The 25,705-nt window shown below is 40.3% G+C and overlaps 1 protein-coding gene across 2 annotated transcripts in view; it reads left to right on the top strand.

Annotated features, from left to right (window-relative positions):
* Nucleotides 1-20,591, top strand: part of TTC6 (tetratricopeptide repeat domain 6) — a 61,855-nt gene extending 41,264 nt beyond the window's left edge. Inside the window, exons 23-35 of one of the 2 annotated variants that reach the window (XM_079954294.1) lie at nt 527-603; nt 1,267-1,427; nt 2,915-3,055; nt 5,853-6,002; nt 7,137-7,277; nt 8,791-8,904; nt 10,708-10,827; nt 11,846-11,919; nt 13,204-13,414; nt 15,620-15,772; nt 16,901-17,071; nt 19,315-19,540; nt 20,186-20,591. In XM_079954294.1, the coding sequence (XP_079810420.1) occupies nt 527-603; nt 1,267-1,427; nt 2,915-3,055; nt 5,853-6,002; nt 7,137-7,277; nt 8,791-8,904; nt 10,708-10,827; nt 11,846-11,919; nt 13,204-13,414; nt 15,620-15,772; nt 16,901-17,071; nt 19,315-19,540; nt 20,186-20,319 (1,873 nt within the window). In that variant the 3' untranslated portion in view covers nt 20,320-20,591. Of the gene's footprint in view, nt 1-526; nt 604-1,266; nt 1,428-2,914; nt 3,056-5,852; nt 6,003-7,136; nt 7,278-8,790; nt 8,905-10,707; nt 10,828-11,845; nt 11,920-13,203; nt 13,415-15,619; nt 15,773-16,900; nt 17,072-19,314; nt 19,541-20,185 lie in introns of those variants that run through there. The other variant, XR_013833217.1, reaches the window with a different exon arrangement.
* Nucleotides 20,592-25,705: the final 5,114 nt, after the last annotated feature.

The following is a 25,705-nucleotide window of genomic DNA, read 5'->3' as shown; positions in this document are numbered from 1 at the left end:
ATAAGAAATCAAGATAAAAAACTTTTTATAAAAGAATGGAAATGGTTTATTGAATATTTACACGTAAATTGTAAACAGATAAAAACACTGGCAGGATTATTGTAATAACCTGAAGCTATATAAGAGTATATATATATAAAGAAGATAAATAAATGAGTAGGTTAAGTTAATTTGGATATGCAGAAGATAGTAAAAATAAATTTAAGGAACCGCACAAAAAGGGGGTTAAGTCAAGTTTTAAAAAGTTGAAATGAATTGTATTTATCTGAAAAGTATAAATATTTTTTTTAAAAAAGGTTGCTGAATGTAGAGCCAATAAAGAGTTGATAATATTCTGTAATTTTTATTTACTCAAATATTTAAATCTTTGTTGTTATTCTATTGGTATTTGAAAACAAATACCAATAGAATATATTGGTAAAATATACCAACATATACCAAAAAACAAATACCAATAGAATACCAAATACCAAACTATTCATAGAAATTCCAATAAATTAATTATGTTAAAATACTTCATTTACAGAGGACAGTATTTACTAGAGATGCAGAATTATGATCTTGCAAGTTTCTGCATATACCAAGTTGCAGAAATGGGTCAAGGTACTGTCTTTTTTATGTTTTACCTTTCTGTGCACTGTGAAGCTATGGCCCAGGTCCAAAGGATTACTTGAAGCATGCCCAGGAGCACCTGGAACTTTTCTTGAACGGCAAACCCTCATACCCTATCACAGTTGTGTTTTTTTTTTGTTGGGGGGGGGTCCCCTCAAGTTCAAAATGGTTTGACATTTATTTTTTAAAATAAAAGTATTTTTATACCACCATTTCACAAAATATCAGGGCAATGTACAATGTTAAAACACAATGAATGCACCATTAAAACAACAAAAATGCAGATAATTGTTAAGGTGGCTAGCTGAATAAAAATTGAAAATTAAGTAGATGCGAAGCCCTGTTGGCATAAAATGCTATGATGGCTGTCTAAGAAATATAAGCCCAAAGTCTCGTTGAGCATGCAGAACTAGTAATAAGCTAATTGGGAACCACTGCTGTATTTTTATATTTGGTTTCTGTACATCACTCTGGTATTCTCTGAATGCCGAGTGCTTTAACAGAAGTTTAATACGAGTCTTTGGCATTCTGAACATTTATATTAACATTGGCTATGAAGTTTGCCTGTCTCTTATGATATCTGTATTTATACATTGAAATGCACAATAATAAATAGGTTGGCCCAGGATGAAGTTGTCCTTCAATATTTTACAGGACCCCTTGAATGTTCGCTTGTTCAAGAAGCACTTGTTCAGTCATTTTGTCAGAATCACAACAAGGCCATTGTGTGTGCGCTTGCAGCCTCCGAAAACCAACCTGATTGTGCCATGTTTGTTCTACTTGGAAAAATCCAAATGAAAGCCAAAAAATATAAGGTTAAAGATATGCTCTTGTATTTCTGCGGTTTTGAAGGGAACTATTCTTGAAAGCTATAGGGAAAATGTGTGAGGCTGATAGAATTCTGTATGGGTTCTGGTGACTATTTCATTTCTTATTAAATCGCTATTCCTCCTTGCTGTTTTCTGCTGGGACACAGCATCCTGCTGGTTGTCCGTTCTTTTCTGCTGTCTTTGCCACTCAGTGGTTAATCTCACTTAATTTAATCTCACTGGCCTCTGTGTATGATCCCTATATTTTTATCTGTCTTGGACTTTAATCTGAACTAGAGAAAACTTCTTTTTAACCTCATCTCCCCTAGCCTTCCCCATACCCTTTTCCACCCTAAAGGTAAAGGTAAAAGGACCCCTGACCGTTAGGGTCCAGTCACGGACGACTCTGGGGTTGCGGCGCTCATCTCACTTTACTGGCCGAGGGAGCCAGTGTTTGTCCGCAGACAGCTCATGTGGCCAGCATGACTAAGCCGCTTCTGGCGAACGGAAGCAGCGAACGGAAATGCCGTTTACCTTCCCGCCAGAGCGGTACCTATTTATCTACTTGCACTTTGACGTGCTTTCGAACTGCTAGGTTGGCAGGAGCAGGGACTGAGCAACGGGAGCTCACCCTGTCGCAGGGATTCGAACTGCTGACCTTCTGATCGGCAAGCCCTAGGCTCTGTGGTTTAACCCACAACGCCACCCGCGTCCCTTCCACCCTATTTGGGGGTTAATGATGCCTCTCTAACTTTGGCCATGGCAGCAAGCCATGCTTCTCTGATATCTGGTGTTCTGTGAAGCCAAAGTAAACCCTCAAAAATGGAATCTTCCCATGTGCTACTTCAGGTGTCACCAGTACTTGGGAAGATTACACTTACCAGGGCCTACTTGATTAATATGTAGAAAAATAATGGCAATTACTATTTGGATTTAAGGTGCCAGATGAAAGAAGGCCAAGTTTTAGATCATTGCTTGCTGTGCAGAAGTAAAAATGGATTTTTTTTTTAACTGGGCAGCCTAGTCCATGACACATGACAATTGGCTGTAACTAAATCAGTCTTTCTGGCTATGTATTCAACTCATTAAGTTTGTATTTCTGTCCAGCTTTCATTACTGGGATAACCTCAGATCCTCTTTCCTTGGTGCCAAAAAAAGAGCTGTATTACATGGTCTTCTTTGCCGCAGAACATACAGTATTTAAGAATGTGGCAAACCTATGCATGTCTACTCAGAAGTAACTAATGATTTCAATAGAACTTACTCCCAAGTAAGTGTGCATAGAATTGTAAACATATGTGTAGAATCTATAGGGTTGGGTATTTACTTTGTTTTTTAAAAAAACAAAGTAAATATATCTGCGGTGGAAAAAAGATGGAGGCCACTTTGTTATTCAAAAGGGTTACTGATTCACCATTGAGCAGCATGATCACTCTCAATACTGGGATTGCAAACATCAGTTAACTATATTTTACACTTACTTTTTATTACAGGATGCTGTAGCCAGTTTTAAACAAGCATTGAAGCGGCTGGTGGATACTGCTGCTTCAAGATCTACACCTAGTACATTTGAAGCTGCAGAAATATATTTTTTTATGGGCCAGTGCTATATGGAGCAAGTCTCCTTATTAGAGGTACATATTTCTTAAGTGTTATGGCATTTTGGTTTTAAATATTGTACACAAAAGTTTTGATTGTGGAGTTGAAATGAGTTAAAGACTTGAGCGTTGGGATACTCTTCAATGGTTTGTTGAAAGTCCAAAACTGTGTTAAATTTTGCTTAGGCATGTCAGACAAAGTAATTTGAAGGGAAGGGGATTGTTGTTGTTTAGTTGTTTAGTCGTGTCCGATGCTTTGTGACCCCATGGACCAGAGCACGCCAGGCACTCCTGTCTTCCACCGCCTCCCACAGTTTGGTCAGACTCCTGCTGGTAGCTTTGAGAATACTGTCCAACCATCTCGTCCTCCGTCGTCCCCTTCTCCTTGCGCCCTCAATCTTTCCCAACGTCAGGGTCTTTTCCAGGGAGTCTTCTCTTCTCATGAGGTGGCCAAAGTATTGGAGCCTCACCTGAGGGCTATTCCAGTTGGGCAGTAGCACTTCAGTCACACCTCTTAGGATACTGCCAACCTAGGCACAGAGACTAAGGGCAAGATTTAGCTACCCCGTTCTGTGAGGAGAAGCCAATGCAAGGACTCCCTTTGGCACAACAGGGCTTTCCTTCCTCTCTTCTCCCCTGTGCGCCTCCCTCAGATCTGCTTTGGAGGGTCAGCAGATCCCCCAGAACAATGTGTAGGGGTAGGAGAGGGAAGATCATTCTCCTTAGCGCCATGTTGAATTCCTGGAATATACTTAATCAACCAGCCAAGCTATTGATGGGTTGCAATTATACTTCTATTGCAATATTGTTTTTAGCTATTATCAGCTTAGTATATGTATAGGCAGGGGATTCATTTTTATAATAAATAAATTAATAACAATAGTACATCACCTGGTAAAGCAACAAATGTTTAGGATTACAGGATTATCAATTTGCCACTGTTCTTCTCCCGTGCTGGCACGCTTGAACTTCTTATGCTTGAAGACAGGAATACAATTGTGTCTCAGGAACTTCTAAGCAGCCTGTTCCCAGAAGAAACCCCAGTGAAGTTCCTGCCTTTTGTTTCTGGCAATAGCTTAGCAATTCTTTCTGCATTTCTTTGTTACTCAGGTTTGTACTTTTCTCTGTTTTCTGCTCTGTGTGCTCAGTATCCTTTTATTCATTCTCTCAATTATTTCTCTGTATTTTTCTGTCTCTTGCAGCTAGTTTTGTGTGTCTAATCTTTGTGGCAAGTGGAATCTTCCCTTGGCTGTTCCAGTGTCACAAGCTTAATTAATTCTCTGGTTGTCTACATTTTTTTTTATTCCTTTTGCTAGTTTGTGTGATTGATATTAATTGATTCTGTGTTCAGTTGGTTCTTAAATTCCTTCAAATTTCTTCAATAATTGTCTACGATTCATTCCCCTTTGTGATTGTCATAATTGATTATTTTAATTAATTCCCCTCTGTGATTTGCCATGATTAATAATACCCTGCAGTGATTTTCTGTCTTGAACCCCATGGTTCCATTGGGATTAGACATGGATTGGCAAGTTCAGACTGATGAGAACAAGGCAGAAGCAGAAGGGGTGTGTGAATAATAGGAACTGGGGATGGAGGTTCTCCCATTTCCTATCCATCCTGCAGAACAGAGAGCCTTATTGGAGACTGAAGAGGGCATTAACAACCCACAGGAGATATCTGAGCTGAAGGGGGCAGTGGCTGAACAGGAGCCGGAATGGGAGGGCAAAACCTTACTGTCTCTATGAGAGGAATTTCTGGTATTTGAACCATCACCTCCTTCTTTTTCATTGGCACTGCATTTTCATAGCAAAATTGTTGGGATGAGTGCTGAAGAATATAATTAAGTGTCTCTGTTCCCTCAATATGTTATGTCCCCCCACCCCCTTGATATACTACAGTATAGAAAATTACTTTAAATGTTTTATATGAATAAGAGAGTTCAAAACAAAATACTGATCACTTCCACTATGCCCCTTGTGAAAGCCTGCACTGGGTACAGCAGGACATGGTTCACTTTGATCAATTTTACTAACTTCTCTAAAAAACATACAGCATATATTTTGATCAAGAAGTCTTGTCAAGAGTAACCCACCCACCCTCTTTGTGGCCACTCACCTCATACCATAAGAAGAAGGTTTGTCAAGTGATTTCCTTAAATTGGATTTAAAATACTTTATATGTCCATAATATTCTTGTTCAATTAAATGCAGTAAACAAAATGGCCAAATTGGATAGATTTGATTAATTAGATTTTCTATTCCTCTTTCCATTAAAATGAATCTCAAAGAGGCTCACAGACAATAAATAACAATAACATAATAATACATCCCAGGTACGACATAAGTCATATTATATAAATTAACGAATCACTAGTAAAACAATAACAATATATATAGCACCGTTAGCAAACCAGCAACTAAAAACTAAGCATCACAGTTACAGCATAGTCAAACTGGGTCAATATGAAAAAAATAGGCAGTAAATTGTCTTGTCTGGGATAGATAATAACAATTAGAAGTCTTAATAAGACATTTAACTTCTGTTTTGTTAATATGTGGTTTTGTTAATATTTGGTAATATCTAAAAACTGGTCCTATTTACTGCCTCATATAACAACAGATACTGTCTGGGCCTCTTGAAGAGTGTTGTTAAAACCTATTTTCAGAATGTGAGGCCTATTTAAACATTGGAATTTGTCTCTCCATAACTGGTATCTTTTGCCTAATTTCATGCAGTACAAAGTCCTAAAGCTGTAAACGTTTTATATTCTTGACAATATATTCTAGACAAAGGGCAATATTTAGTAATACTAACTTTATTGTATTTTTAGGCCTGTGACGCTTTTACTTCTGCTGTCAAGCTATATCCACGTTATGCAGATGCATACTATCAGCGAGGGCTTTGCAGAATGCAGCTCCATCAACCTAAGTGCATATTAGATTTTAACAAAACACTTGCTATTCAACCAGACCATTTTCAGGTAATGCTGAAAATTTGATTTTTGGAGACACTAAAATAGAGCTTATCTTATCTCAATGTTCTACATTTAGCAATAAAAATAAGGTAAAGATAAAGGGACTCCTGACCATTAGGTCCAGTCGTGGACGACTCTGAGGTTGCGGCGCTCATCTTGCTGTATTGGCCGAGGGAGCCGGCATACAGCTTCCGGGTCATGTGGCCAGCATGACTAAGCCGCTTCTGGTGAACCAGAGCAGCACATGGAAACGCCGTTTACCTTCCTGCCGGAGCAGTACCTATTTATGTACTTGCACTTTGATGTGCTTTCGAACTGCTAGGTTGGCAGGAGCAGGGACTGAGCAATGGGAGCTCACCCTGTTGTGGGGATTTGAACCGCCGACCTTCTGATCGGCAACTCCTAGGCTCTGTGGTTTAACCCACAGCGCCACCCGCATCCTTGAACAATAAAAATAGATTGCAAATCCCTGGAAAAGTTGATTCTAGTTCGTCTTCATTAAATTTACTTTGTGGTATACCAGGGCCAATGGTGTGGGCTGAATTTTCAGTCCTGCTCATTTAGCCACACCCCTACCTATCCAAACACATACATCTCTGTGCAGGCATTCTGTCTATATAGTAAGAAGCATTCATTAGCATGCAAGCAGTTTTCTAGAGGCCTCTGTTACATTCCTATTTAACATCTCTTGCCAGGTATTCATGCAAAAGGGGGTCCTTCTGCAGAGTGAGGCCTTCTGGACAAGGTAACCAGAATATTGCCTAAACTGCTGCTGTAGTTTGCCACTGGAACCCGAAATGCTATTTTAAATTTAGAAATTTTAAAGTTATTTGTAACCCAGGCCACCTCACCCAGAGGACTTCACTCTGAAGATCCCCCTTGGCTCTTTCTCAGAACAAGGTGTGGAAAAACTTCTAGGAAAAGAAAAGAAAACAAAGAAACAAAGAAAGCGAGGTAACACGAGGAGCAGGAATGAGGAGATGGCAGGGTGAAAGAGGAGGATGTTTGCTTCACTAGAACCAGACTGAGCAGCAGCAGAATTACTAGCCATCTCAGGCAGCATAATGTCTGGTACTGGGCCTGTTGGTGTTTGTTTCCTTCTAAAATGTGTTTGTTTTCTTCTGTAATGCTTTTGTAAAGGCATATTTAAGCCGTGCTGCTTACTATGGATGCAAAGGAAGATTCTCCAAGGGAATAATGAATTGCAATGAAGCCCTCAGAATTCAGCCTAGAAGCGTGAGAGCCTATCTTTATAGAGGAGCACTGAAGTTTTATAACAGGGTAAAAATGTTGTCTTACTTTTTTGTGATGAAGTATGTTGCCTTTTGCAGGTAAAGGTGTTTGGAGTACACTGCTCCTCATTTTAAAGAAGAATCAAAAACTTATGATTAACACACCAATGTAGTAAACAGGCTTAACTGAACATATTTTTGAAATATAGGGTGGGATTCAATGTCAATAGAAGCCAGTTTTCCCTTGCACAACAAGTCCCCACCCCTGCTGCTTGTTCCCCTGAAATTGGTTCATTTTTTTGGGGGGGGGAATCCCCAAAACAGTGCACAGGGGCAGGAGGAGAGGGGGATTGTTCCTTTGCCAAGCCAAAATGCTTGCTCTGACATAACAATCACATGAGTACAATGTTGAATTCCTCCCATAGTTTAATAATAATTGCCACTTGTAAGAAATAGCATACTTTCACACTTTTCATTTTCATATAGTTAAAAATAACTATAACTATAGTTATAACTATAACATTGGTAACTGTTTTAGGGAGACAGTATGAGCTAATATAAGGGACGCAGGTGGCGCTGTGGGTTAAAGCCTCAGCGCCTAGGACTTGCCGATCGAAAGGTCGGCGGTTCGAATCCCTGCGACAGGGTGCGCTCCCGCTGCTCAGTCCCAGCGCCTGCCAACCTAGCAGTTCGAAAGCACCTCCGGGTGCAAGTAGATAAATAGGGACCGCTTACCAGCGGGAAGGTAAACGGCGTTTCCGTGTGCGGCTCTGGCTCGCCAGAGCAGCTTCGTCACGCTAGCCACGTGACCCGGAAGTGTCTGCGGACAGCGCTGGCTCCCGGCCTCTAGAGTGAGATGAGCGCACAACCCCAGAGTCTGTCAAGACTGGCCCGTATGGGCAGGGGTACCTTTACCTTTACCTTTATGAGCTAATATAGGTGAGGTAATACTTTAAAAGAAAAGAGCCCTGGGAAGCTTATAAACTCCTGCCCCTTTCATCTGTCCAATCCCTGAAAATCTCAGGGTGCTTTTTCCAAAAGAATTGCCTTGTTGGATCAGACAAAAATCTGCTTTGATTCAAACAGCAGACACATGCCGCTACAAGCAGGCAATAGGTGATGGTCGTTCTCTGTTTCCAGCATCAGGTAATATATATGTATTCTGCCTTTGAATATCAAGCTTCCATTTACAAGCTTGATTAATAGGCTTGGTTAGATCTGTTCTGTCTCTTATATCTATTTTTCTATCTATTTTTAAAGCCCTATAACCTGCTGGCCATCACTATCTCTTATGGTGGTGAAGTCCATAAATTAATTATGCCTTGTGTGAAGAAATGTTGTCCTTAATCTCCTGCCAGGTAACTTCACCAAATGACCACTTGTATTATGAAAAATACAAGTCACCTTCATAATTTTATAAACTTCCAAATTTCAACAGATATCAGTAGAAAACCTGCCAACACAGGATTACATATAGAGGAATGTGTAGCGATATTCATTTATACAGATTATTTGATGATTTTAGGTAATATGACTAATGCCATGTCATTTTTTTCCTACAGACTTACAAACATGCCGTTGAAGATTTAAGTAAAGCTATAGACCTAGACAATGGTTGCATTTTGGCATATTACAATAGAGCACTTTCTTACCACTGCTTGAAGGACAGCAAAAATGTATGTATCTTTTTAAAAGAGCAGTCACATAATACTTTTCAGTTGCTTTACCTCTGTTTCTGAATCTGAATGTCCTGCTTTTATTTTTAATTATCATGCCTTTTTCCAATTTATGACATTTGTTCACTTACTGTGTTTACTAACTTCAGTCTAGAGTTTTGTGTACATTGTAGCATTTGCATTGAGTTCTTATTCCCATTCACTTTAGGTGGAAGGGGAGCTTCACACTGTGTTACTTTGTTGGTAACTTTCCCCAACATGGCATCAGCCTCAGATAGCATAGTCAATGCTCAGAGATTATGGGAGTTACTTACTACAACAGATGAAGGGCACCAAGTTGGGGGAAGGCTATTCTATGATTTCATGAATTTTTAACATCACGTTGACAGACCCTTGCACACCTTAAGAACCCACAGTGATGTGAATAGATGACTGCAAAAGCACATATAATATGGCAAATGACAAGTAGTTGTTCTGCCTTTCTGTGTTGATTTTAGCTTTGTTGTTGTCATGATGCCAATATTTGACAGCAAAAAGTGCCGTTTGCTTTTTCTTCCATTTTCAGTATTTATACCCTAAGCCTATTAGTGTATGAATATTATAGCCTGTGATGTGGGATGTAAATTTTTCCAAAATGTAAAATTTCCAATGTTTTGCTTTTCCATGGAAATCTTTCTGTTTCCTAAGTTTATTAGTTAAATGAATGGATGCCAGTTGCAAATACAATATTAGGCAAGCTTAGAGGTTTCAAAGTTTTGGGACTTGTTTCCTAAATATGCACACTGAAAAATTTCCTATGCACAAATTACCCTAAATATGCTAATTCACATAGGAAATTCCCCCCACAAAACCCACATCACTGGTCTTAACTGTTTCCCTATCTTTGTACCCCATATGAGGAATACTTTGATGGTTGATTCATAAAAGAGTTGCTGAATGTGCAAATTCAGTGAAAGAAAAAAAACCCTGCATTTTGAAAAACTTATTTAAATGCTATATTTTTCTTAATTTGCTGTATTTTTTCTTAACTTTATCAGACATTCTATGAAAACCAATAAAAATTACTTAACCAATAAAACTTAATCAGACACATGTAACTACCGCAGTTAAAGACAGATTTACTAAGATGACCAGAGGTAGTACAAAATCAATAGTCCTGTGATTAAGCAGATGGTGCAATTGGGAAATTCCAAGGTCCATGATATCTTGTAGTTTTGATGATAAATTGACTTTCAAGAGTCGCTCAAGGCACTCCTGTCAGCTACAGTGCGTTGGTTAAGGTCCTTTTCTTTCCCCAAATCACCAAGTTGGGAAGAATGAATTGCTTTTAGCTATGCCAAATTTATTCTTAATCTATTTCTCCCTTGTATTCCATTACAGCAAACTTTATAGTCACTATAGTTCACGAAACTAAGGCTAAAACAAACATTGAAAATTAAGTATTTTCTCTTAACTTTGCTGAAACTTGGAAAATTGTACATTTAATTATTCGTTAAACACCCTAGTAAAGTTATATAGTATAAGCCACATTTCTCAAGCCTTTATTCCAGGAATGGGGAACCTCTGACCCTTTAGAATTTGGTGGATCCCATCAGCCACAGTCCGCATGGCTAATGGTCAGGGAGGGTTGGAGTTGTAGCTCACTCCGTACCATCTGGAGGGCCACAGGCTTCTCAACCCTGCTTTATTTCTTTGAAAAGCAAACAGGTAATTAATCAGATGGGGAGATTAGAATGTCTTTATACAGGATAATGAGATTCCATATTTTGCACTATTTACCAGTTACTGTGTGTATTTTTACAGGCTTTGAAAGATTATGGGATTGTTCTTCTTCTTGAGCCCAGCAAGGACATTGTTCTGAAAGTGTTGATCAACCGTGCCTTACTCTATGTAGATTTGAACCAACATGCTAATGGACTAGAGGTACAGACCTAACTTAGTCATGTCCAGTTACTTTCAGCAGGTCTATTCTGAATATAGCCTAGTTGCTTAGGCACTCAAGAGGGTGGTGACCAGTCAGCTTCAGATATTCTTGGTGACTGCTGTTTATCTAGATTCACTTCATTCTGTCTTTAGGCCCCAGTTTGGCTTTGGTCTCCCTGATGGACAACTTCTTTCTGTAGTGAGAGAGTGCAACCCTGTTGATTCTCCTAGATCTGCATTTTATTGGAATGACTTTATATACTGAGGGTGGTAGGCACAGTGGTGTGATGGTTCCAGTCCTAACCAAAGGGCCGATTCCAGAGGGTGGGAAGTGTGTGGCTTCTACTCAGCCCCATGTAAATTGGTTTGTGGGGTCGCACAGGATTCTATTTTGTCCCCCCAATGCTGCATCTATATGGAGCTGCTGGGTGAGGTGATTTGGGTGTCATCAATATGCAGATGACACCCAGCTCTGTTTCTTCATGTTATCTGAGTCAGCTGAAGATGTGCAGTTTCTTGTGCATCTGGTGTCTGGCTGCTGTGGTTGGCTAGATGAGGTCTAGTAACTGGAAAATGAATCTGGACTGAAAATGCTCTGGTTAGATGTTTCCAATATCAGGGACCTGGGTGGATGACTTGTTCTTGATGGGAATGCATGTCTGGACTGATGTTATTCTAATAACAGTCTAAAACCTGGCTGTTTACAAAGATGTTTGGGGGCTGTGACTGATTCTATGCTAAGTTAGTTGCTTTATATCTCGTCTATGTGCCATGTTTTAATTGCTGTTAATTGTTATTTATTGAAGACTTACTGTTCCCTGCACTGAGATCTCTGGATTAATGATGGGATATACATACTTAAAATGAAATCTAAAAACTTTCTTTTTTCTCAGAAAGTGCTGGTTTCCACTCACAGCTGTGGGTATGAGCAATGTGCTAGCATTATAGGCACTTATTGGATGATGCCTGTGACGTCAGTGCTTGGTGCATCGCAAATTTTTTCTTTCCCTGTTTTTAGGACTTTGCAGAAGTAGCACTGAGTAAGCCAAAAGACGGTAAACTACTTCAAAATATTGGACACTGCTGTCATAGGTAATAATGCCAAACAGTAGGAATTTAGAATTTTGATGTCATGATTTACAATAGAATTGGTAAAGCAGAAGTTGAGGAACTTTTCAGTTGCAATGGGTGGTTTCCTGAGCAAGAGGTTGAATGGTTTTCTTGTGTGCTTTTAGTTCTTAGGCCCTGTAGCTCTGCTCTTTCCCACAGGCTTTTCACCTAGGGCCAGATCAGTGTGGAATCCTTTTAGCATGCTAGCTGGGCAGTGGCAGCAGTGCAAAAATTACTGGAGGCTGTTCCCCCACCATTGCCTTTTCTCCAACCAGAGTGGGGGTGCTCTAGTCTGCGCTGCAGTTCAGGAAGGGCACAGAAAGTGTGTGGAAAGAGAAGCTATTCTTCAACCCCTCTTCCACTCTGGATAGGCTGCAAAGGGGAGACAGAGATTTGGAGCTTGTTTCCTCAGAGGGCTCCCCACCTGTACAGAAAGTTTAGTTAATTAAAAGGAACAGCAATCAGGAAGCACCTTCCATTTCAGGTTGGACTGTATAGTATATGAGGAAACTTAGCCCTTCATGCTTAGCTTTACCCACCTAGTCTCAGAAAAGCTTCCCATAGAAGACGAAGGAGATCAGTCAGATGGTGGTGGGTGGTAACAGCCTGAACAGCACATAGATCAGATTTTAAAGTCAAAGTTCTAATCTGCCCCTGTATCCAGAACAGGATATTTACAATAAGAAAAATGCTGCTTTGGTTTGCTTCTGAACAAGTTCACATGATCAGCACAATATGTGACTCATGCTTGAAAAAGGAATAGGTAAAGGTAAAGGTACCCCTGCCCGTACGGGCCAGTCTTGACAGACTCTGGGGTTGTGCGCCCATCTCACTTAAGAGGCCAGGGGCCAGCGCTGTCCGGAGACACTTCCGGGTCACGTGGCCAGCGTGACAAAGCTGCATCTGGCGAGCCAGTGCAGCACACGGAAACGCCATTTACCTTCCCGCCAGTAAGCGGTCCCTATTTATCTACTTGCACCCAGGGGTGCTTTCGAACTGCTAGGTTGGCAGGCGCTGAGGCTTTTACCCACAGCGCCACCCGCATCCCATATTGAAAAAGGAATAGAGATGGTGAAATAAATACTATAAACCATGACAAAATAAGCCATGTGAGAATGCATTATACAAAAATAAGAGGGATGTTTTGGCTACAAATTATATTTATGGTCCTGGTTTCTGCACCATTGCTTGTTCACTCATTGTAAAGTATATAATATCAAATGTTGCTAATAAAACACTTAATTTCAAATGTATATTGATTTTCAGACTTCAGAAATACGAAGAAGCTGTGCAGTCATTTTCAAAGGTTATTAAAATAGATCCATTTTCTCTGGATGGCTATATTGGACGAGGAAATGCATATCTGGAATATGGTCATGAGAAAGGTACTAGACAAGCCCAGAAAGATTTCGCAAGAGCAATACATCTGAATCCATTGTGCATAAAGGCCAGACTTTGTGCAGGATATAGTTTGCAGGTAATGTATTGGTAACTGTGTCTTTATAATATTCGACTGCACTCAGCAGCCTTAAACTTCTTCTGACAATTTAGGGCGTCCACTTAAAATACATAATGAACATTAAAGATTTAAACACTTTTCTTAAGGATAAAATAACCAGCACATATAAGTGCGATTGTAGGTCAATTATTTCCATTTCTCATACCTAGATTAAATCTATTTTTAACCAGTAAGAAGAACTGATGCCCTCTGATTTATGTAGGACCTGTGCCTATCATACTCAGCACTCTTAACTGTTGGAGATCAATACTAGAAAGCAGTACTATTTTCCTATGAAATTCATGGGGAAAAGAAGCAGAGTAGGAGCTGTTTTCCACAGTTCCCGTAGTGCAGCCTGTAACTTCCCATACTTCTCAGCTTTATCCTGCTGGCAATGTCATGAGGTGTACCACTCTGTATATGGATCGCCTTTTGTGTGAGGTCAGGACATGTGTCCATTTAAAATGTGTGTATACCTTAAACCCTTTTGCCTAATAAATAACCTGTCATATCAGGAAGTAGAAAAATTGGTTTCTTACATGGAAATGAGAGACAGAGAGTATATGGGCTTAAGGCAGGAAATTTACAACTATGATCCCTAAAAATAAACCATGTTAAAGTCCAGACTAGCACCCTTTGTCACAGCAATGGCAAAGTGGTTAAGGAGAAAGATACTGGCAGACTCATAGAGGTATGAGACATTACTATAGAAGATCGGCCCTACTGAGATAGTGGCACTGCAATTAAAACATGACTATTTCAGTAAGTGTCCAAAATATGAGGCGGAGCTTGTACATATAGCCTTGGATCTAGAGATTCTGTGCACGGCACTTGGCTCATGGGGTACTCCTGCTGACAGAAGCGGGGGGGGAGCAGTTTTCACTAATTCTTCCTGCCACCCCCTATGCTCCTTGGAAATATGCTCTGAGCTACATAGCCCTCCAGAAAGGTGTAAGTGGGTGCTGCAGTGGGAAGGCAGGACTGGAGAAAATACCTCCATCCCCGCTTTCCACCAGTTGGGGTCTCTGCTGGATCAAAGATCCTCCTGTGAATGGAAGAAACCTTTCCACAATGGAAGAAAAATTATGGATGCAAGCTAGTGGAAATGTCGATGTGTTAGTCCTAAAATGAAACTTTGCTGGGAAACTCTTGCACAACACACCGGTTAGTGGATTGGAATAGTTCTGCATTAACTGAGATATGAAAAAGGAAATTACAAATTACCTTTTCTTTGCATTTCATATAGCTCACTGTATTGCTATTGTGGTTTGTCATAAAGCAGCTCTCTACACATTGTTTTGAAATAACACTGATTTAATTTAGAAACTAGCTTTACAGCCTTTGGGCAGTTTTGTCAATATACTTCCAACAAACACCTACATGGCAAGTAGTGTTTTCACTCTTCACAAGCTCCTGTAACAGCTTCACATGCTTCTTTGTAACATGCATAGAACTGCACAGTTGGTGAACAGTTCTAAACTGGCCCCCAACCAGTAGGTAGGGCAATACAGAGCAGTGGGGTTTTGGTGCATCAGCGTAAAGTGGGGCTGGTTTGGTATCCGACAGGTACCAAGGTAGATCAGCTCCTCTGCTGGGACATCTTTTTTCAGTGTTCCACACTGGCTGCTAGCAGAAGAGATATTGCCAGGAGTGCATTTGCCCACATGTTTGTTGCAAGATCAACACAAAGGGAGATTGGAGTACGCTATCCAGAAGGAGGTTGGCACCAACAGAGTGATGTTGTTTGGCATCACTCAGCAGGTGATGTTTGCATCACACTGCAGGTGATGGCCAGGAAAGGCTGGCAGAGCTCCAGACTGGCACTGAGACATTTGGATTTCTGTGCCCATGACATTTGCAGGTTTTCACTTTCTCCAATATATAATGGATAATGAGCCTGAGAACAACACAGGTTTGGTTTTACTGGATAAAATCAAACTATTTAGAATTGTAACATGTATTTTACTTCATTAAAATCTGATTATAAGACGACAATTCAAGGTTCATTTTCTGGACTTTTTTTTACTGATTATCTACTGGTTCAGGATGATGGAAAGTGTAGTCCAAAATATCTTGAGAGGACCAGTTTGATGTTGTTTGTTCTAGGCACATTTTTAAAGAGGTGGGAGGGTTTTTTTTTTTACTATGTCTGATTTTGTTACTGGTTATGTTAAATTATTGTAGGCTCTTGGAAAGTTTCAGAAAGCTTGGTCCCAGTTTTCAGCAGTTCTTTATATCGATCCCAAGTGTCACATTGCTTATGATGGGCGAGCTGTAGTCTCTCTTCAGATGGGCGATACCTTTGCTGCCTTTCAAGATACAAATGCTGCACTCAAGGTAAATATTTGATCTGCTACTGATCATTTGCGGTGTCCTTCCTTGCTTGTAATTTATACCCTTCATGTAAACTCTGTCTTTCCACAGTATCTCCAATTTGCTTATAATTTGCTCCTTATCTTTGACAGTTACTCATATGCACTCAGCCTTTCACAGGCTAGCATACAAGACATGTATGTGATGGTTTGCGTGTCCCGATTTCCCCAGGTTCTCAGGGCAATTCTGCAACATTCTTTTTACTTCTCATGTGAGAGAGAGTTGACTCCTCTCTCTTAAGTTAGTTTTCTTAAGTGCAGTTGTCACAGCATTTCATAGTGCCCATTTCCATTTCATGCTGTAAAAGGCAAGAGGGGCAGAGAGAGTGGAGGAGGAGGGCTTCAGGGATATCATAGTTGCCAGGGAGATTGAGGGTCTTGGTGAAGGAGAGTGTCCACCTTTAGGAAGAGGGAAACATTCCCTTAGAAGGGATCCATTTCTTGGGGGAGAAACATCTATCCTCTTGTGCCAAAGATACTTCTCTGGTGGGTGGGTGGATCGCAGCAGTGGGTGATATATGATTTTTAAGAATATAGATAATTGTGGACAGTGCTTTTTTCTGGGGGGACGCAGGGGTACGCATACCCCTAAACATCTTGTGAATCTAAGTTTGGCCTCATTGAGGGGCAGTATTTCAAGATGCGTAGGAAAATGAGAGTACCCCTAAACATTTTTTAAAGAAAAAAGCACTGGTTGTGGATGTGGTGGGCATGCAGACCACAGGGTGAATTGCTTGCATGGCATGAAGGTTGCACAGATGTTGCCAGTTGTCTAGATAGCATGGTAGATAGTGCTGGGGAAGAGTCAGTGGTCACGGTGCATGTAGGCACCAATGACATGGGGAAATATTATGCCCATCATGGCTATTAGCCATTTCAACAAGTGTACTCTGTGCATGGGTGGGTTTCCAAGTTTAGTTTGCACTTCTAAATTCATTTTCATGCATATATCTACTCTGCTGCTGTGTATAAACATCTCCGCTTTTAGATCATAATTTGAAGGTAACTGTCAAGATATTACTGTCTATTTCTAACAACTATGTCCTTTATGAGTTCTATTCCTACAATTTTATTTATGTTGGCTATATTTCAGGTAACTACAAGTGCAGAGCTGCTTACTAATCGAGGTGTCATTAACCAGTTTATGGGATATTTAAACTGTGCCATGAAAGATTATCAGCAAGCTATTTCTATTGACCCCAGCTATGCTTTGGCATATTTCAATGCAGCAAATATCTACTTTCACAACAGGCAGTTTTCACAGGTCTGTATTTGATTCTGTGCACTCTAATTTTCCTGAACTCTTTTCCTTGTAATGGTTTGCTTGCATGATTTCAGTTAGTAGAAGATTTTTTAGCAGAATCCTTAAAAAGCATTTTCGTCTTAAAGCTCAAGGATGGGTGACTCACATCCTGATTTTCCAGACTGACTGAAAAGGTCATTCTGTACAAGTTTTGGGGTGGACGCAGAAGGGAGAACTATCCTAGAGTCTAATGCACTCCCCCCATACTGCAGTACTGTGGGGTACTGGGCAGTTGCTTGCCCTACAGCAGTGTTCTGTCTACTGATCTGTCAACAACACCAATAGCAACAGCAAGCGTAGGAGGAACTAGCAAATGCAAGGCTGCAGGATCGTGTATCTGCTTGGATGTGTTCATACCACGCACTGGGATTTATATAGGATTATTACACAGTACTTAGGGATGCAGGTGGTGCTGTGGTCTAAACCACAGAGCCTAGGGCTTGCCGATTGGAAGGTCGGTGGTTCAACTCCCCATGATGGAATGAGCTCCTGTTGTTCGGTCCCAGCTCCTCCCACCTAGGAGTTCGAAAGCACATCAAAGTGCAAGTAGATAAATAGGTACCGCTCCAGCGGGAAGGTAAACGGTGTTTCCGTGTGCTGCTCTGGTTCTCCAGAAATGGCTTACTCATGCTGGCCACATCACCCAGAAGCTGTCTGCAGACAAACGCCGGCTCTCTCGGCCTATAGAGCAAGATGAGTGCCGCAATCCCAGAGTTGTTCGCAACTGGACCTTACAGTCAGGGGTACCTTTACCTTTTTATTACACAGTACTTAAAATTTTGCATGCCCCAAAAAGCTGTTTTTGTGACAAAAAGGCCAATTAGCATCTTTCAAGTTAGAAATGACAGCTGATAATGGTACTCTAATGTATAACTTTGTAATAAAGCATGGGACAAATAGAATGCTAGTCATCAGAAAGTCTTATGAAATGTTCTTTATTTTAAATTTCTGAAAAATCATGAGAATTTGAGCAAACTTTTGATCTGCTGAGTAACATAGTAACCAAGTATATCAGAATGCATTGTAGATAGCAATGCATTTTTTGCAAGCATTATTGTAGGACCAACCCTGTTAAGCAATGTTTATGTATTATATAATCCCCTTGCAAAGGGGAAGGCAGTCTTTAGAAGGAAAGCCAGCCCTTTTCAGCATTCATACGGTCTACTGCTTACCACCATTGCTACTGTTGACTTTCCTTCCTCTCCAAAAAGGCAATTTGTGCACGTCAGCATTGATATAGCTGAAGCAGGTGAAACTGATAGTCCTTTCTTCTATGTGTTTTTCTGGAAGCCCAGAAAAGTTCACTGCTGAAAAGGAATAATTATTAATTTTTGTCATCAAAAGTACTGCCAATGGATTATTTGTTTGTTTCTTGAATTTATTAATTGCTTCACATTTAAGCAGTTTTGAAGTGATATACTGCAAAAACCTTTTACAAAATAACCACATGTGTAATAATTTTAAGAACATATCAAAAGCAATACAGTGGTACCTTGGGTTAAGAACTTAATTCGTTCTGGAGGTCTGTTCTTAACCTGAAGCACCACTTTAGCTAATGGGGCCTCCTGTTGCCGCTGCGTCACCGCTGCACAATTTCTGTTCTCATCCTGAAGCAAAGTTCTTAACCCGAGGTAATATTTCTGGGTTAGCGGAGTCTGTAACCTGAAGCGTATGTAACCTGAGGTACCACTGTATAAAATACAGTTCTGTTATTGGCAGTAGTCATTGCTCGGGTCAAACAGACTATTCCTTCGCCCCAGGTGAAGCAATAGTACTGCAGTCAGTTCACACCTGATACTGCAGCTGTAGTGGAAGTTTAAAGTGTAGGGGGTATGTTTTCTGGGGTATAGTTTCTGTTTCTTAGTTTGATACACATTTTTGTGTTTTATATTGTAAACCTACCTGTGATCTTTGGATGAAGGGCAGTATAAAAATTTAATAAACAACAACAACAAAGTTTTGCAGTAAATCAACAACAACAAAAATGGGATGGCAGAGAAAACAACAAAATACAATTGTTTGGAATAATGTTTGTCTGAATGAATGAGCAAATTGTGCAATTACTGGAGAAAACAGCTAGACTGGAATACAACCAGGCTTCCCTAAAACAAAATTCTTCATTTCTCATGTTGTTGTTAGTGATTTTGTAAAACAAAAGTAATAAGCAATTTCAAAATGCATATACATTTTATTTATTTATTTAGGCAAATAACTATTATTCCAAGGCACTGATGCTTGATCCAACAAATGAATCTGCATTCCTAAATCGAGCTATTACAAATACACTGTTAAAGAAATTTGAAGAAGCAAAAGCAGATTTTGAGCAGGCAATTTGCCTTTCTCCTTTCTCGGCAGCAATATATTTTAACAAGGCGAATCTCTACAGTACATTGCAGGAATATGAGCAAGCTGAGGAAGCCATTTCAAAAGGTAAAAATGCTCAGAGATACAGAGAGAGAGAGAGAGAGAGAGAGAGAGAGAGAGAGAGAGTGCTACTGTAGTTTATGTACCTTCCTCTTCTTTTAAAAAGGCATTGCAAAGCTTCAAAATGGTCTGTTAAATGATCTCTCTGATCCCAATGGTCAGAACTATGCAGCCCCAAAAATGCTGCATGAAGTAGGGAGTGTAAACTTTCAATCTAGATGTGTCTGGACAATCATGCATAGTTGGTCAACAGTATGAGACTTGAATTGTGTTTGGAGGTGGGCAAACTGCTTTTTAGTGTCTCCTCTTTCTTCTTGTGATGTCACACTGGACCCAGGTAGGTTTAGCTCCCCCTAGTGCTTTTTTCCAGCTCTGATCCTGGAAGGGACCCCAAGGTACATTCCTGCCTTTCACTTGAGGCGGCAGCAAAAGAAATTACCTGCATTTAGAACCTATGAGACAGATTGAATATCAAAATAGATTAAATTAATATTTAGACTATCTTGTCTGGACTTGTTTCTGAGTAGATATGAAGACGATTGCACAATAAACTCTCTATATCCAAATTAAGCAAGCACTTTCAGATGAATATTAGCATATCATTCTTATTTACTCTGAGAAATCGCTAATAACAATGCTAACTTCTTACAGCACTGTCAATTCAGCCGTATGATTCCCTGATGTTTAAACTCAGAGCTGATATTCGTGGCAAGATGGGTTTAATGAAAGAAGCTATTGCTGATTACAAGAAAGCTATCAGCATTCAGGAGCTTATCAGTGGGTGAAAATATATTTTTGGTGTAGAGTAACATGATCGATCGCCTGTGTTAGTTGCTTTTCCAGTTTATGTTGAATACCATTTATCTTTTGTTACTGTATATACTGTTTATACTAATGTATTGGTTGCAAATTATCTTAAATTTTAACTGTGAATGTCTGTACATATTTTATTTACATAACTGAATAGGAAAGATTAAATGAAAAGAACAATGAAAACAATCACTTGACTATAGTAAAGAAAAAAGCAGTTGACTTATTAGAGAAATGTAAATGATAACATCTTTGTTTCTCCATTTTTAAGGACTATATTTTCTGAAACTTCTTTAGCTGATTTCCCCCCTCATTTAATCAGTATGTGAATACTCTAATATGGATAAAGCTGAATACAAATAAACAGCTATAATAAAATGGTGGTTTGTTGTTATCCTCATGTATTCTAATACAGCAAATACTGACTACCCTTAATGCCCATTCAGAAGGGGAAAAAACTCAGAGCGCAGTGCACAGAACATTCCAGTAAGAGCCATTAGAGGAGTTTAAAGGCTGAGAAAGCCCATTCTTCAGAGCAGTTGTGTCAGCATATAGGGTGATGTGTAGGTGTGTTGCATCCCACAGTGTACAAGTATGGTCCCTGTGCTCCTGACACTTCAAGGACATTGCAAAAGCAGACGCATCTATCCCCAAAGTCCCATGTGCTCAACCAGTCCATGGTAGGATAGGGCAAATGGGTGGATATGGAAGGAGATCTGATCCTCTTCAAACTGTACTATTTATTTGTTCAGTTGTTTCTTTAAATCATTTCTATACCACTTCACATTCCCAAAGGAATCTCCAAACTTTGTTTTTAAAAGCTGTGCAAGAAAAACAACCACCAAGAAACTTCCTTTTTGCCAGCCTCCTCATCTGTCTGTTACAAAGAACAGGGGCAGATAATAGTTTTGCCCCCAATAGTTAGCCATATCTGAGTTTTATATAAAAGGTATAAAAATCTGTCGTGTGAAGCTGATAACAAAACATTAGTTCATTTCTATAGTTATATCTTGTAGGAATTGTAGAAATGTATGTCAAGAAGATCATTTGCTTTCATAACATGCAAACAATCTCCCACCTCGGTTTCTCTCCGGGTCATTTACTTATCTTTCTTCCGTTTTCTTTCTAGCTGTTGGCCTTCCCTTGTCATGTTTGTGCCACATTCTGTATGGATTTTATTCTCATTCTTTCTTTTGTTTCTTGCACAATATTCTCGTAAAACTAATCTAAACAGATGGGTTTGGGGTGTCGTGGAAAATCAATTTTGGAGGTTATGGCTTGTAGTCAATGTAGCGCAAAGTCACCAGCTCTCTCAGCACAAGGGATATTCTTTTCTCAATGGAACATTCTTCCTCCCCCATACACCTTCTAAATCTGTTCTGAGGGTTCCCCCAACCACCAGAGCAGATTGTGGGACAGAATGGGGCATGCACAGAGGTAGGGGAAATCCCATTTTAGTAGCACTAATTGCTAGCACAATTATTTTGTTGAATACTACCTTATGTACTGAAGAGGTACAGGGTATATAAAAGCATCAACACATGAATAAGAATGCAAGGCAGAAATACTTCTATATCTGATGCCCACACATGAATGCCACTGCTTATAAAGTCAAAGTGGCATATACACAGGATGGTGGTATCAGCTAGCTCAGGAGAACCACAATTTTTTGCAGAAGTACAAAAGATCTGGCAAGTGAAAAGCCTAAAGGGGTGAAGAAACCTTTCAAACAGCCCATGGGGGCTTTTGTGGGGGGGGGTTGCCCTCACTTGCTAACTTTTGGCTCCTCAACAGGAGTGGATGGGAGGGAGAATGCAATGGAGTATTGTGAGGGAGGGCATGGCTGACTGGAACAGGGTGGGCTGCTCCACTGCAACATTGTGTTGCAGGTCCTCTTATTAAAGCAGTTTAAATACACTTTGGTAATTGCTTTGTGAATTTTTCATATGGAACCTGTTTATACACTGACATCTCTCTCCCCTCCTGCTTTCAGAAGTTAGAGTATCTCTGTAACTCGTGGATTGCTTCTTCACCCCTCCATAGATCCTAAGAATTTAGCTTCATGAGGGGACTTGGAGCTCTCAGAACACCCAGGAAGCTGCAGTAATACTTGAGTTCTTCATAATAAAATGAATTAAATAAAGGAATGAAAAACAAAACAATAGTTTGTTCAGGAGAAGCTGGCAGTGCAATCCTATACCTGTCTGCTCATACATAAGGCCCATTGGGTGCAATGGAACTACTCCTAGATAAGTGTGCATAGGACTTCAGTATAAAACAGTTAAACTTGGTTAGATTTATAAAGGGTAGCAGTTTTGTTCTAAAATGGAAATCCACCGCCTCCTTTAATCTTGTTAAGAAACAAGTATTTAGTGAATTAGCTGGAGACAAAGCAAGCTGTTAATTAGAATTTTGGAAAGCTCAAACATTAATGTGATTAGCATATCAATTAGGAAATAAGGTTATCTTGGGGGCTGAAAAACATAAGAAATTCTCAAGGGGTACAGAGTGGTATTATGTGGGTTTTAGGTCTTTCTAAAATGAGTGCTGAAATAAATGTGACTGCATATATATTTATGAGAAAACAAAATGCTTGTACTCTTCTGTTCCCTCACTTCACTTTTGTTCCTAATGATCAGTACACAGTTCCCAAAGAAAAGGCTTTTCACTGTCCGTTTCCTGAGAACCACGTCAGCATTGTTGGTTTCTATTCTGCTGGGTTACCTTTGACCACTGGCCCCACATACCCCTCCGAAAGAAGGGCAGGGCCCAGAAGCACCCCCAAGCTCCTCACCTGAACACAAAAAGGCACCACAACTCATTTGTATACCCTCCAACATGGTGTATGGGAAAACTGGAACATCATCTTCTGGGGCCACACTCCTGCACAAGTCTCGTGACCTACGTGAGATTGTGGCTCCTCAAAAGTGCTTTTTCAGGCTTGGGGCACCATGTAAGATCACTGCTTTGAAAAAACACTTTAGGGGGACAGCGCCCTCAAAATACATGCTTTGGGGCACTGCTCAAGATCACAGTCCTGAAAAAGTGTTTTTTTTCGGGGTGAGATCACGTCTCAGTATCTCGTAAGAGCATGGCACCCAAAATGGCCACCATGCTGTTGTGGAGGAAAATGGGATGTCCCCTTTTTTCCAGGACAGTTGCATTGGTTTATATTACTGTATTTCGAGGGTTTCCAAATCGGATAACATTTGCAGAAGCAGGATCATTAGGTTGTTGGGTCATTAGATCAGAACAAGCAGCATTCATCTAAGCTGTCTCCTGATGCAGGAACGTTCTCCAGCAATGGGCAGAGATTCTTAGTTGGGCAGCTACTCTCAATGGGATCGCTCTAAATCTCTCAGAAGTCACTCTACACTTCTTGTTAGCTGGATGTTCATGTGGCTGTGTACATTAAAATACATCTAGGATTCTGGAAGGGGGAAGGTCAGGTGCCCTGCCTGGTGGGCACTGATGAACATAGCTACAGTACATCTTTGGTAAAGGTAAAGGGACCCCTGACCATTAGGTCCAGTTGTGACCGACTCTGGGGTTGCGACGCTCATCTCGCTTTATTGACCGAGGGAGCCGGCGTACAGCTTCCGGTTCATGTGGCCAGTATGACTAAGCCACTTCTGGTGAACCAGAGCAGCGCACGGAAACACTGTTTACCTTCCCGCCAGAGCGGTACCTATTTATCTACTTGCACTTTGATGTGCTTTCGAACTGCTAGGTTGGCAGGAGCAGGGACCGAGCAACGGGAGCTCACCCTGTCGCGGGGATTCGAACCGCCGACCTTCTGATCAGCAAGTCCCAAGCTCTGTGGTTTAACCCACAGCACCACCCGCGTCCCTACATCTTTGGAGTATGCTTCAAAAAGAGGATTTGGAGGGATGCAAATGAAAGTTGGTATTCTAACATGCTGGGTTGAATTCAATTAAGTCATTGCAGAAGCAGAACAACTTATGCTTGCACAACGGAATTTCCTCTCCTGCCCTTGTGCACCTCTACAAACACATCCACATCCTCCAGAGAGTTGGGAGACTCCCAAAATAGATTTGAGGGGTGCATGGGATGTGTGGAGGGGGTGGGGAGAAGAGGGAGGGGTATTTCTGTTCCATTATCAGAAGTTGTTCCCCTTAGGCAATGCCTTAGTTGAATACAACCTGCAGTTTCTACATATTAGCACGGTCAGAATCCAGTTTCACCTTTAGATGCAAATTGTGAGACTAATGAACCCAAAGAATGATTACATTTCTTCTGCTCTTTCTTTTATGTCCCTGTCCCATAGGGTTTCCAGGTACCAGAGGAATAAGGTGTTTGTGTTCAAAGACAATTTCTTTTCATTAAGCTTGTGGCATTATGGGATAACTTTCTCAGTATGAATGACAATTTGGAGGCAAGCTCTAATTAGAAAGAAATAAGGCCCCCAGTCTCTTAATTACAAACCACCATAAATAGTCCTTTGGGCATTACTAATTCAGGGAAGTCTCAAACACTGTCTCGGAGGCACATTCAATTATGCAGTTACTGCTTAGTAGTATGGAGCTGAATAAACTTTTAAGGACTTAAGAGCCATGCAATGAAAAATTATGCAGAACTGCAACAATGAGATCATTGGGTGGAATCTAATTGTTCTGTTCCACAGACGGAAGGGCTTTTCATGCAGCCGACACCTCTGCTAATGCAAGTGGGGCTGATCTTTGCTGATTCCCCCCCATAGCTGCCGAGAAATCTGTTCTGAAGGGTTGGAGGACCTTCTAGAACAGTTGGGAAGGACAAATTGCCTCCTTTCTTCCACTAGTGGAAGCTTCCATTAGGCAATAGACTCTTTTATGAATGGAAGGACTCTCCCCTTTGCTTAAAGGCATGACTGGATGCAAACCTTCTGTTTATGTATAACACAAATAGCAAATATCATGCATAGAACTGATTGGGTTTTGACCTCAAGGTCCAGACCTATTCCAGCAGAAATAAATAAATAAATAAATAAAGAAATAAAGAAATAAATAAATAAATAAATAAATAAAGGCATACCTACTGGATGTCTTGCTAATTATCTGTGGCCTTGCCTATTTATTTAGGATAACTAAAATCCTACCTAGGACAAACTGCATTTCCATGACACCATGCATAGAACTGATATAATTACTTGGACTGGATATATTTTATCCCTGTGCCCTCTTTGGACATACCAGCAAAGTGAGGAGAAGGATGATCTGAAAGGAACAGTGTACCAGTTGTTTAATATTATTGTCTTAGGCTCCATCCTCCCTTTAAATCAGACTTATTTTGTGAATACCAGAAACAGGAGATTTTCTGCAGTGGCCTTTCAATTCTTAATAATAATAATAATAATAATAA

The sequence above is a fragment of the Podarcis cretensis genome, assembly GCF_951804945.1.
Source record: "Podarcis cretensis genome assembly, chromosome: 1".
Lineage (NCBI taxonomy): Eukaryota > Metazoa > Chordata > Lepidosauria > Squamata > Lacertidae > Podarcis > Podarcis cretensis.
The sequence above is the reverse complement of the archived record's forward strand: the minus strand, read 5'-3'. Positions and strand labels throughout refer to the sequence as shown.